This window comes from Leptinotarsa decemlineata, unplaced genomic scaffold (assembly GCF_025532065.1).
Source record: "Leptinotarsa decemlineata unplaced genomic scaffold, Ldec_3_MD MMD2_tig00000882_RagTag_RagTag, whole genome shotgun sequence".
NCBI classification, from domain to species: domain Eukaryota; kingdom Metazoa; phylum Arthropoda; class Insecta; order Coleoptera; family Chrysomelidae; genus Leptinotarsa; species Leptinotarsa decemlineata.
In genome coordinates this window covers 21275701-21288822 of record NW_027412556.1, presented here as the reverse complement: position 1 = coordinate 21288822, position 13122 = coordinate 21275701, and the positions used below count along the sequence as shown (strand labels likewise).

The following is a 13122-nucleotide window of genomic DNA, read 5'->3' as shown; positions in this document are numbered from 1 at the left end:
TCCACTGTCAGGTCAGCGGTGTATTGCAAAGGTCACACGATTTGGGAACATGCTTCTTGAATGAATGCTCATGTGCAATTCTAGTGTGACTGATCCTTAAACGAGTTATGGTTACTTGATATCTCCTGCTTATGTTTGTATAGTTCTGTTCGGTCAATTTGGGATTTATTTTGTATAATCTATTCGTAGTTAGCTTTTGCTACATTTCTGTCCAAACCTACAATATTTTCATTCTAATCGAACTAAATAGATCTTCATGATATATTTTAGATATATTTATCGCTTTGGGGTTCCCAAAGGAGTTACGTGCCACGAAATCTGCCTTTTCGTTACCGAAAATACCAATAGTGTTTTTAGTATAATTCAATTTCTTTTCTTTCTTTCAATGTTTATATGGAAGAAGCTATTTCAGGAGGGCTTTTTCGTCCAGTTGTTGTCTGGAAGTTACTTTTTTGCATGATCTACACATCTACGTATAGAGTTACTTCTTTATGAATTGATTGATTCCCCCTTCTTCCTTTGTAAGATTCCCACTTTTTTTTGTATCGAAATGGAGTAGTAGAAAGCCAAGAACTTTCTTTCCGAAAATTGATACAAAATGTTGTCGAAGTTGCAGTAATGATTTATCAAATGAAGATAACAAAAGTATTTGGTGATAACAGGATAGAGCACTGCATGATAGTTGCGGGATCGTAGGCGTATTACTCGATCAATTCTTATATGATACGTTGATAGCCAATAAGGGGCCGTACCTTTGGCCAGCACGTTCCCCCGATGTGCCTTTTATGGAATATTATGTATGGAGACATATTGAAAATGTTACATTAGCAGATTCTGTGAAGAATAAAGAGAATTTGGTTGGAAAAGTTTCACAAGCATTCAACGCTCAAATGCTGATGAAATCAGTCCAACTGTAAATAACAAATTGATGAATAGAGTTAATAAATGCCTGAAAGTTAATGGAAATGTCTTCATACATATTTTGGAATAGCATTTATATTTTGTGTAAAAAAACAATGCAATATTTTGGAATTTTTACTTTTTCATGAAACATTTTTCAATTCGTTATTTATCCTTCTGAAATTCTGTCTTCAATAAAAACCATGATGGGAAATTGAAAGCTCTAATAAACTTTCCATAACTGTTCGGAATGAAGGTTTCGTAGCTCGTAGTTTTATATTGGACATGTGCATGTTTCATTTTTTCGAGGAAAACTGAAATATCTCGTGAATGGTTGACTTTCGATATAATGATTGTTTCACAAAAATGGGTCACAATAGTCTCGGAAATCAAAACTATCCTAAAACAGAGAGTGGTCCAATTGAGAAAAACTGAGTTTTGGTCCATTTTTATATCGTCAGAATCAGTCATCGATTCGGAACACCTCATATAACACTTCCGAAATGTTATAAAATATAAATGAGTCATTATTGAAGAATTCTATCAAACTTTTGAATTTCATGAATGGAAGGAATCACTCGAGAGCCGAATACCTAGTTTTATTTTGAGTAAACAAATGAATATCTCGAGAACGGTTCATTTTTAAACATGTAGATATGTAGAGGGTGTTATATTGGGATTAAAGAAGTTGGTACCAACTTCCGATATAACTGGAAGTATTGGGAAAACACCATTATTTCCATTCGATAAAGCATTATATAAACCTATATACACCAATTTTAAGGGTATGAGTTTTATTATTTTTCAAAATACGGCTAAGTTAGCAACTGATATGATTGGTTTTAGAAATTCAGACATATCTAAGCATTTTCCGCACAAGGACTGTTGATGAATGATACAATATAAGACTAATGGTTTTGAACCACCATCATTTTCTACAGCCTTTGACACAAGTGCAATCATTTCTTTATTTTTACCATACATATTTTTGCCTCTATCAGTTGTTATAGATTTCAAATTTCTCCATCGAAGGATCTTTTTATCAATGGCATTTTCAACTCCCTTAAAAATATCTGCCCCAGTTTTCGTGCCGTGAATACTATCAATATCAAGAAGTTCTTCATACACTTCATAGCTTTTATCGACTCCGCGAATAAAAATCAACATCTCAGCAGTATCTGACACATCCGTTGACTCATCCAATGCTAGAGAAAACCACTCATGATGTCCATTTTTGTCAGAAAGTTGCGATGATATATTTTCTGCCATGTCTAGCACCCTCCGAGCCACGGTGTTTGCTGACAAACTGATTCTTTTAAATGAATTTACCTTTTCGGGGCATATTTCTCCGGCTACTGCAATCTAGCATTCTTTTATCATTTCTCCGTCGGTGAATGGTTTGCCACGTTTTCCGATTTCAAGAGCCACACGAAAGCTGGCGCGAGTTGCAGACTCTTGTTCAGTATTCGCTTTGGTGAACAAAGATTGCTGCGATTTGAGTCCGCGTTTCAAAGCTTCAAATTTTTCCTTCCGCAAACTTCCTGTATACTTGGAGTAACTTTGAAGATGTTTCGATTCATAGTGTCGTTTAAGGTTATAGTCTTTGAGAACAGCAACGGTTTCATTACAAATTAAACATAGCGCCTTTTATTACTGGACTCAATCACAAAATACTGAAAGTTCCATTTTTCTTGAAACGTTCTGCATTCACTGTCAATTTTTCGCTTGTTTTACTTACTAACAAATCACACATAAATGTAACCAACGCGGTAATTCCAAATATTTAATTACTCCTAATGCCACCTAGCGGGTAGCTGAAAAAGATAGTACATAGTACCACTACTCGCCACTAGATGTCGTTAAGTGTCACAATACACAATAATAATTGAAATGCAAAAAAAAAGGGTAAGTTTGCTTAGGTCATGCACTTTGCGACTATCCTGGTCTAGAAATATAGTTAAGGTCAGAAATTGGCCCTTGGAACGAACTGAAAAAATCATTATGGCCCGAAGACTTCAAAATTTGGAGACTCCTGGTCTAATATATAAAATGATCTAAAATCCCTGAAACAACTAAAAAAGAGGAATTGAAAATAAATAGCTATAAATAACAATTATATTAGGCAAAAAAAACCTGAAATGAAATAATAGTGAAATGAAATACAAGTAGAAACGAAACAATTGAACAAAAAAATAAAAATAAAGAAATACATAATGAAAATTAAGATAAAAATAAAAAGTTAGGAGATTCCAAGTCAAGTTACTTCACGTCTTTTCGATTGTTTGTATCCACAATCGTCTTCGGGTGATGGCTGGACTAATTCCTACGAAAGATGACTATTTATGGGTTGTTCGAGTACTTTCAATTATCCCTGCTTTCCATTTTTTCCGCTATACTGGTTCAGTGGGAGATGATCGTTTGGTGGTAGTTGGGCATTTTTCGCTTAATGATGGGTTCCCATATGTTGCGTATTTCTACGCTGGCTTGGCTGAATACGTTGTTGGACAACATGTATGCGGCTTCCTTGAATTTTCTCCTAAACCAATGTTTCTCTCTGTGTAAGATCTCAGCTTGGGACCACTCGATGTTGTGTTGGTGAGTCCAAACATGGTCTGCTATTCCTGATTTGCTGGTTTCCCCTCGCTGTGTGTGTTCCTAGTGCTTGGCAATTCTAACATTCAATGGCCACTTAGTTTCACAACTATAGGATTTTCTGCACTCACAGGGTATCCGGTAAATGCAATTCTTGAAATCGCAGTCCGCGTTTGGTGGCCTGGTTTTCGTGAGGCTGCTACGGATAGTGTTCCTGGATCTGAAGCAGGTTCTGATGTTTTACTTGGAACCAATTCTGCTTATCTCCTCCGATAATACTCTGATGTAGGGAAGTGCAAGCACTGGTTGTGAAGGCTTTTCTTCCTTGCTAGGCTCCTGCTGTCTTTCAGCCAAAATATTTTTTACCATCGCTTTGTAGTAGCCATTCTGTTGAAGATGATTTTTGATGATGTCTAGTTCCTTCTCGAGACCTTCCTTCGTGTTACAGAGCTCGAAAGTATATATATATATATATATATATATATATATATATATATATATATATATATATATATATATATATATATATATATATATATATATATATATATATATATAGAAACAGAAGTAAATATCGGACATAGCACTCATGAAAGTGGCAAACCATAGACACGTGTTTCGGGCTTTTGGCCCATCATCAGTATGGTGCAGCCAAGTGTAAGGATGGGCAACACTTGGTTACCAAAAGATAGAAATACAAATGCACGGAGCCACCAACAGGAGCCAACCGCACATTTGTGGTTTCAGTTGATAGATCTCGTGTTCACAAGAAAACTATCAAAATCACCACGGAGGCAGCTATAGCTACCTGCGTGACATCCGGGTCCAGGAAATTATACAAATATGAAAGTTATTGAGTGTCTTGATATAGTGCTATGTCCGATATTTACTTCTGTTTCTATATCAAGACACTCAATAACTTTCATATTTGTATAATTTCCTGGACCCGGATGTCACGCAGGTAGCTATAGCTGCCTCCGTGGTGATTTTGATAGTTTTCTTGTGAACACGAGATATATCAACTGAAACCACAAATGTGCGGTTGGCTCCTGTTGGTGGCTCCGTGCATTTGTATTTCTATCTTTTGGTAACCAAGTGTTGCCCATCCTTACACTTGGCTGCACCATACTGATGATGGGCCAAAAGCCCGAAACACGTGTCTATGGTTTGCCACTTTCATGAGTGCTATGTCCGATATTTACTTCTGTTTCTATATCAAGACACTCAATAACTTTCATATTTGTATAATTTCCTGGACCCGGATGTCACGCAGGTAGCTATAGCTGCCTCCGTGGTGATTTTGATAGTTTTCTTGTGAACACGAGATCTATCAACTGAAACCACAAATGTGCGGTTGGCTCCTGTTGGTGGCTCCGTGCATTTGTATTTCTATCTTTTGGTAACCAAGTGTTGCCCATCCTTACACTTGGCTGCACCATACTGATGATGGGCCAAAAGCCCGAAACACGTGTCTATGGTTTGCCACTTTCATGAGTGCTATGTCCGATATTTACTTCTGTTTCTATATCAAGACACTCAATAACTTTCATATTTATATATATATATATATATATATATATATATATATATATATATATATATATATATATATATATATTTATATATATATATATATATATATTTATATATATATATATATATATATATATATATATATATATATATATATATATATATATATCCCTTCTTCGATTGACGACTTGTTTATTTTGGAAATTCATGTTCACTGAAGATACACTACAAAAACAATATCAATTATGCTGGTAGAATCTCCGAGAATATCAAAAATTATCTCTCAAAATTCCATTTACAAACATCCTACACATCCAACGGAAATTTAGGAAACATATTATTCAATGCCAAACCTAAATTAGAGAAAAAGAAGAGATCTGGTATATATCGAATAGAATGTGGTGAATGCCCCGCCATATATACAGGCCAAACTGGGAGAAATTTTGATACAAGGTACCACGAACATGTCATTTCGGATAAAAAATCATTAATGTACGAACATCTTCAAAATTCGAAACATAAAATAGATAAAGATAATTTGAATATCCTATACACATGCGAAAAAGGGAAAATGATGAATCTGTTGGAATCTATGGAAATAAACAGGTCAAAGAAAAATCCCAATTCTATCGTCCTCAACGAACAACTTGATTTAAATAATAGTCCTCTCCTGAACCTATAATCCAAATCCCAAAACCTACATTATATTGAAAGCTTTGTTATGTTCATGTATTTTACAGGTATATGAAACGCAGGTACCGGGTATCAGGTATATCAAATCATTTATGATAGAATAAGCAACATAGTTACAAATTACTCAGATTTAAATGTAATCAGTTTGTTTTGAAAATGGTGTAATAGCCGAAACCGGTCAACAATAAAGAAATATAGTGGAAAATGGACAAAAGTGTGTTTTTGTAGTGTATCCTCAGATATACATACATACATACATACATATATATATATATATATATATATATATATATATATATATATATATATATATATATATATATATATATATATATATATCGAAGATTCTCACGGATAAAGTATGATGAGCTGTTTTCTCGGGTTTGAAATTAACCTGACGTTTTGTACTACCAAAAAAAAAACTCAGCCAGAAATTTATTTGGTTTACCCCATGGTTGTAAGGGGTGGAAAACGCAACTCCTAAAATTTATTTCCAATGTAACTTTTTGTTTCATTCTGAACAAAAAATGTGTTCTGAGATTTCTACCAAAATAAACCAGTTCGCAGCACAAAATTATTTTACGAACAACTACAGAGATACATCGTCATAAATGCGAAAATACGAAACTAATCTATCTAGTAGGTCGCTATTAGCGATAGTGACAATTAAATTGGTATGACGCTGTCAGTTCGTGAATTTTCGAAATTGAATTAATACTAATTGTGTGTTGTTGTTCTGTTCTTAATTTTTCACTTCAATAATTCACTTGTTATTAAAATGGCATACACAAATGAGGAAATGGCTGATATGCATTACGTTTACGGTCTGTCGCAGGGGAATGGGTTGGAAGCGTCTAGAAGATATGCTGAAATGTATCCTCAACGGCAGCATCCTTCACATAGAATATTTGCTCGACTTCATCAATGATTACGAGAATATGGTTCATTCGACAAAAAATCGCAGGATTGTGGTCGCCATCGAGAAGTACGAACACCACAGCTTGAGGAAGCAGTACTTAATTTGATTGAAGAACAACCTAATACCAATACTAGAAAGGTTGCTTTCCAGCTAAATGTTGATCATATGACGGTATTTCGAATTCAAAAGGAACAACTCTTATACCCTTATCATCTGCAAATTGTACAGACACTGTTACCGCGAGACTTTCCGAACCGTCATGAATTTTGCAATGGGATGCTGGAAATGATTAGAAGAAATTGTGACTTTCTGAAGACGATAGAATTCACAGACGAATGTAGTTTTTCTCGGGATAAGATTATCAATTTTCATAATTACCACATATGGGCTGATGAAAACCCTCACGCTATTGTCGAAACTAACCTTCAAGAACAGTTTTCTCTTAACGTGTGGCTCGGAGTTATTGGGGATGATTGAATTGGGCCTCATTTTCTACCTCCTCGATTAAATGGTGAGGCATACGTTCAATTTTCAAGAGAAGGAAGTTCCTTTGGACGTCAGAAGGAATATGTTTTTTATGCATGATGGGGCTCACGCCCATTTCATTCAAGTAGCATGTCAGCATTCAACTGAAACATATGCAAATCAGTGGATAGGTCGAGGAGGATCACAGAACTGGCACGCACGATTCCCGGATCTCAATCCTCTCGATTTCTCTATTTGAGTCCATTTACAGCATTATCGTATTCCTGTTCGCGATGTAGAGGACTTAAGAAACCGCATCATCGATGCGTGCGTGGTAATCGGAGAAACTCCAGGAATATTTGAGCGAATACGTGGCCCAATGCGCCGACGTCTAGACGCATTTGTAATGTCTGAAGGTAGACATATTGAACATTTACTATGATTTCTACATGTTGTGTGTTTTGTTATTAATAAATTAGTTTTTAGAATAAAGTTTCATTAAAACAACGATAAAAATAAAATAAAAACAACAATGAAAATTAATTGGCGCTCCGGGCGACTTCATTGATTCCAAAGGCGCATTTGCTTGTTCAGCTGCAGGAAAACCCGGAAAAACCTGCAGCACCACATCATCTGAAGATCTTGATCTAACAATGTCATCTCTCTTATAAAACAAAATGTAGGGTGTCTCCAGAGGCTCCAATAAATTCAATGCATCGCCAGAACACTTCGTGACACGACTATCGTCAAACTTAAACCAGTCCGTTTCTTCTTTGAGCAAGGCGTAATAATGACCAAATTCAACGCCAGAACCACACTGAACAATGACTGCATGAATATTATAATAGTGGTCTGTTTTTTTTAATACCCTCTGATCGTTCAATGCAGGTACTAACAATAAAATAACAATAAATCCAGTTCGCATTTATTTATGACGATGTATCTCTGTAGTTGTTCGTAAAATAATTTTTTGCTGCGGACTGGTTTATTTTGGCGAAAAAGTCAAGTGACTTTTTTTGTTGAGAATGAAACAGACTATCGGAAATGAATTTTTATATGGTAAATAAATAATAAGACAAAAAGTTACATTGGCAATAAATTTTAGGGGTTGCGTTTTCCACCCCTTACAACCATGAGGTAAACCAAATAAATTACTGACTGAGTATCTTTTGGGTATTACAAAACGTCAGGGTTATTTCAATATTGTAACTTTTTCAGTGCTTGTGAAAAAAATTGTTATACAAATTTTATGTAACCCCTTCAAGGGGATGTATCTCAACAAGGGATGCTCCAATGAGGTTTTTTTTATATAAAAGATCATCTTGTTTTCGATGTGGAATCACCTCCTTGAATGTTTTACACTTATTCATATATATACAACATGGTGGACATATCTTTCCTAATGAAAGGTTTCAATATTCTCGATTTTTCAAATTGTGTGTAATCGACTTTTGATTATGAGTAGTCCACCATATCGATCAAAGAAATATTGATAAACTTCCGATTTCAAAATTCAAGATATGAAATCTAGTTTTCTATGTTAAATGAAATAGAATAAACAGATGCGTATCAGTCAATTCAGAAAAATCTATTCAAATTTTTGTTTTCAAAATTTGAAATTATTTCAAAGATTGTTTTTATTGATGCGAATGGACTCTTTGGAACCTCACAGAGTTTCAAGTTATATGTGTTATATTCTTCTTATCATGTTGGATTGTCTGTCTTTGAAATATGATGTAAAAGTTCATTCTGATGTGTCTTGAATTTTTTATTCTTTTATTCTTTCAGTTTCGGTTATATAACTCCTCAAGTTATATAAAAAAACTACTGATCGTTTCATCATTTCTTGTATTCCAAAGAAGGTTCTGAATATCTAATTCATTCAAATTCTGTTATGGGAAATAAAACTCTTACTTTCACTGTCTGTGTAGAAATGAATAAATTAATTTTATCTGTGAATGAAACCTAAAGGCAATAGTGCTTAATGTACGATGATTAGTTATATCAATCAGCATGATTACATACATAATTAATCATAATGCGAGTGGAACTGAATATGCCATATTTCTTTCGGAAAATTTTACAGTTCTTCTTATTGAAAATTGTAAAATGACAATTGAATGAGCTGAAGTTTGTGAAAATAGTTATTATTAAATATTCTTTACAGTCAAGTCAGTACAAAAATAAATTAAAATAAATAATTATAAATAAAATATTTTTAACTCGTTTTTGGTGCATATGCTTGATATGCCAAATTCTGTGCTGCTGCTGCTTCTTCTTTGATATACGATCTTCCCCATCCTCCTGTGTGAGGGCTACTATAAACTTCAACATGACCGGAATCATGTCCACCACTACTTCCAGAAAGAAGTTTTTTGATTCCAATGATACCAGCTAAGACTAAGGCCAGTTTGGAAACAATCAGTGCCTTTCCTGCCAAAAGGGCTAATGCTCCGAGTGCCAAGGGGATGAGAGTTCCACCAAGAATGAGAGGAAGGAACATCAAACCAGAAGATCCCTTCTTTTTCTTGCCACGTCCTTCTTCGAGAGATCTTTGCGATTCCGAGTAGTTTGGTAGTTTGATCTGTCAAATACAACGAATATCATAAATAGTTCTGAGAGATGTATTCTTCAAACTCACCTGAAGTGTGTGTGATCCCAAGAAACTGGATACTTTGTTAGCAATGAGACTATCAAGCGCGGTTTCTTTATCTTCCAAAGCTCTAGGTAGGGTGGCTTCCAGCTCAGCTTCAGTCTTGACAGCATCTCCGGGGGTGACAGCCTTGGGATCTTTCACGAACGAGACACCTTCAAAAAGTGGCAATTCTGTATACGTACGGGCAGCTCTGTCCATGGCAGTTATTAACTTCAGTTTCAGGCATGGAATCAAGTCAGAAGAAGCACATTCTTGATACACTTTGTACACATAACGAAAATCACCAAGATACGAGGAACTGTCTGTTCTAGCGGATTCATGGACCGAGTTCTGCGCGGAACCCGCCGTAGTACGGGCTAAGGCCACATGGACCATTAAAGCAAGCACAACACTCTTCGAAATCATGTTTCAGATGACTTTTAAAACTGATATGGATTCACTTACACTAGTTCACTTTTATAGGCGATGTAAGTCCCCCTGAAGGCATGTTTTTCGAAGCAGCACCCCTCTCTTGTTCACCGCATGGACAGTGCGACGTCTCCTACCTTGATTATCCTTAACATTGACCGCAAGAAAAAACGAGAATAAATTTCTACGCGAGCGCGTGTCGTCACAGATCATGGGTAAACAATATTATCATGCCGGTTATATGGAATTGCGTTGATGGAAGTAGACCAGATCCCTTTGCGTTTCACTGCAATTGTTGTGGTTTTGTGGGGTAAGCGGCGTGGATTAAAAAACAGTTTGAATCAAGTATGAAATCCTCGTGTGCGGGCTGCATTGTTAGCTGACAGGGTTGTATTTCTTAAAACAGCTTTCTTCATTATAGACTGTTCAAATAAATTATAAATTAGGAAACCAGAGATGAGTTAAACAATATTTTCAAAAAAAAGTTTGAATTGAACCGTTTTATATTATCTATATAAAATAGTTTTATATAAAACTATCGGAGTTGTGTTTTGGAAAACATATCGCATTTCTATTTGGATATTTTTATATTATTACTCTGATAATTTCAATGTTTCCCAAATCATCGAATAATTGAAATGCAAATAATTCTTTATTGAAAAATTAGTGAAATTAATTCATATAATCACTAGTAATTTCTGTTAATTTATTGAATATAAGCTGATGTTAGGATATGAGTGAAATATTCCTGAATATATTCGATTAAATTGATAATACAGTAGAATCCGGACATAACGACCTTCAAGGGACCGGATATACTATGTTGTACTAACCGGACGACGCCCAAAACGGATTATTTTTGTGGTAGTAAATTATACATTAGTTCATTAGTCTTTCATTTAGCTGTTCGGATTGCTGATCGATAGGCAAATAAAACATTTTATGAAATTACATATGCTTCATTTTATTAGTTCTTAAATATCCTAATGTACAAACATATGTACAAAGTCTGTTATTTTGAGTTTGTTTTTGACAAACTTCTGTTCGGTAGCAAGAATTTGGTACCTCATTATGAATTCGTGACATCATTGTTTTCATAACATTATCCAAGTTAGTCTGAACAAACATATTGAGCGTTTCCGCAGTCTTCGGAGCTTCAGACACACTCAAGGTTGGATAAGTATCCTCTGGTGTGGCATCATCATCGTCATTATCTTTGCTATTCGCGTCGTTGGGGTTTTTACGAAAATGTAACTTCAAAGCTCGAATAATCCGTTGGTCCATGGGTTGCAACACTGACATCGTGTTTGGAGGCAAAAACACCAGCGTTATGCTTATCAAGTCTGTAATAAGAGGATGTACTCTTGTAGCAGAGATCCATTAAGGAGTATTCTCCGGTCGCGCTGAAGCTTGAACCACTGTAACAATGCCTTATCCAAATGCCTATGAGTGGAAGTCCTTATACGTTTGCATTTGAAAAAATTGGCATTGAACAGCGACTCGATCTTATCTAATTGTGGATATTGTAGAATGGGAAACGCCAAACTCCTTTGCGAGGGCTGCATTTGATTCACCGGCTTCTAATCGGTGTAATATTGCACTTTTTGTCTTCAATTGCAAAACACTTTCGCTTAACAGAATTCATTTTGTCGAACTGTAAGGACTTACAACAAGTGACAAAGACTTCATACTGGAACCTCTGGCGTAAAATCAATTTATTAATATCTGTTAGTTGTACTTATCAATAAAGGTTCCTAAGAATACTACCTGGTAGTAGTACCTATCAATAAAGGTTCTTAAGAATACTAACTGTTAGTAGTACCTATCAATAGAGGTTCCTGAGAAGAGGGAGTGCGCCGAGGTACTGGTGCGCAGATTGTGTAAACAAAATATTGCGTGACGTTTCAACCGGATATAGTATCATGAAAAACGGTCGCTATAAGCGGTTGGTCGCTTAAACCGGAGTCGCACTAAACGGTATATTTTCTCAATAACTAAATATGAAACTAAACATAAGTGAACATTATCGTCGCTGTAAACGGATAGTCGTTATAAGCGGAGTCTCTATATATGAATTCTACTGTTTTTGGAAAAGGAAGTTTTTGTCTTTCTACTACTCCATCTCGATACAAAAAAAGGATGAGGGAATTTTCCAAAGAAAGGAAGGAGGTAATCAATTTGAAAATAAGTAACTACTAGGATGTGTAGATCATGCAAAGAAGTAACTTTCAGACACAAACTGAAAGAAAGTCCTCCTGAAACAGCTACTTTCATATGAACATTGAATTACACGAAAGAAAAAATTTCTTTCGAAACAAATACTTCTATATGAACACTGAATTATACAGAAGTTACTTTTAAATTAATCGTAATTCTTGAATGAATTGTGTGTATTTTCTATAATGTTATCCAATTTGGTACTGAAGAGCCTTAGGGCAAGTGTCTTAAGGCGAAACATCGATGTATACCAGTGAAGATGACATTGTTCCATGTAAGTGCAATTTGTTACCATTCATTTAAAGTAGAACTCATGTGAATGATATCTGATTTTTATTCCACAACGAATGTTTGAAATACAAACTGAGTAGAGAAACGTATTTTCTGTATAATTCAGTGTTCATATAGAAGTATTTGTTTCGAAAAAAAATTTTTCTTTCGTGTAATTCAATGTTTATATGAAAGTAGCTGGTTCAGGAGGACTTTCTTTCAGTTTGTGTCTGGAAATTACTTCTTTGCATGATCTACACATCCATGTATAGAGTTACTTATTTTCAAATTGATTACTTCCTTTCTTTCTTTGGAAGAGTCCCTCATTTTTTTTTGTATCAAGATGGAGTAGTAGAAAGCCAAAAACTTTCTTTCCCAAAAATTAATCACTCATTAAAATATAACCCCTTCAATTTAAATTCTACTGAATTCCTTATGAATACTTTCTGATTCCGAAGGTTCTTTTTGT

General features: G+C 35.1%; 1 protein-coding gene across 1 annotated transcript; it reads right to left on the bottom strand.

The window, feature by feature from the left end:
• Window positions 1-9233: 9233 nt before the first annotated feature.
• Window positions 9234-10200, bottom strand: LOC111505289 (uncharacterized). Its single transcript, XM_023160067.2, has 2 exons — window positions 9744-10200; window positions 9234-9686 (listed from the first exon to the last, which is right to left on the bottom strand). The coding sequence occupies exons 1-2, from the start codon at window positions 10161-10163 to the stop codon at window positions 9321-9323; spliced, it is 786 nt and encodes a 261-aa protein (XP_023015835.2). The 5' UTR covers window positions 10164-10200; the 3' UTR covers window positions 9234-9320.
• Between the last annotated feature and the right edge of the window lie 2922 nt (window positions 10201-13122).

Excerpts from the sequence above, each read along its gene's own strand:
- LOC111505289 (XM_023160067.2), bottom strand. The coding sequence starts at position 10,163 with ATGATTTCGAAGAGTGTTGTGCTTGCTTTAATGGTCCATGTGGCCTTA. Across the intron at positions 9,687-9,743 it reads TGGGATCACACACACTTCAG|ATCAAACTACCAAACTACTC; the intron begins GTGAGTTTGAAG and ends TGTATTTGACAG.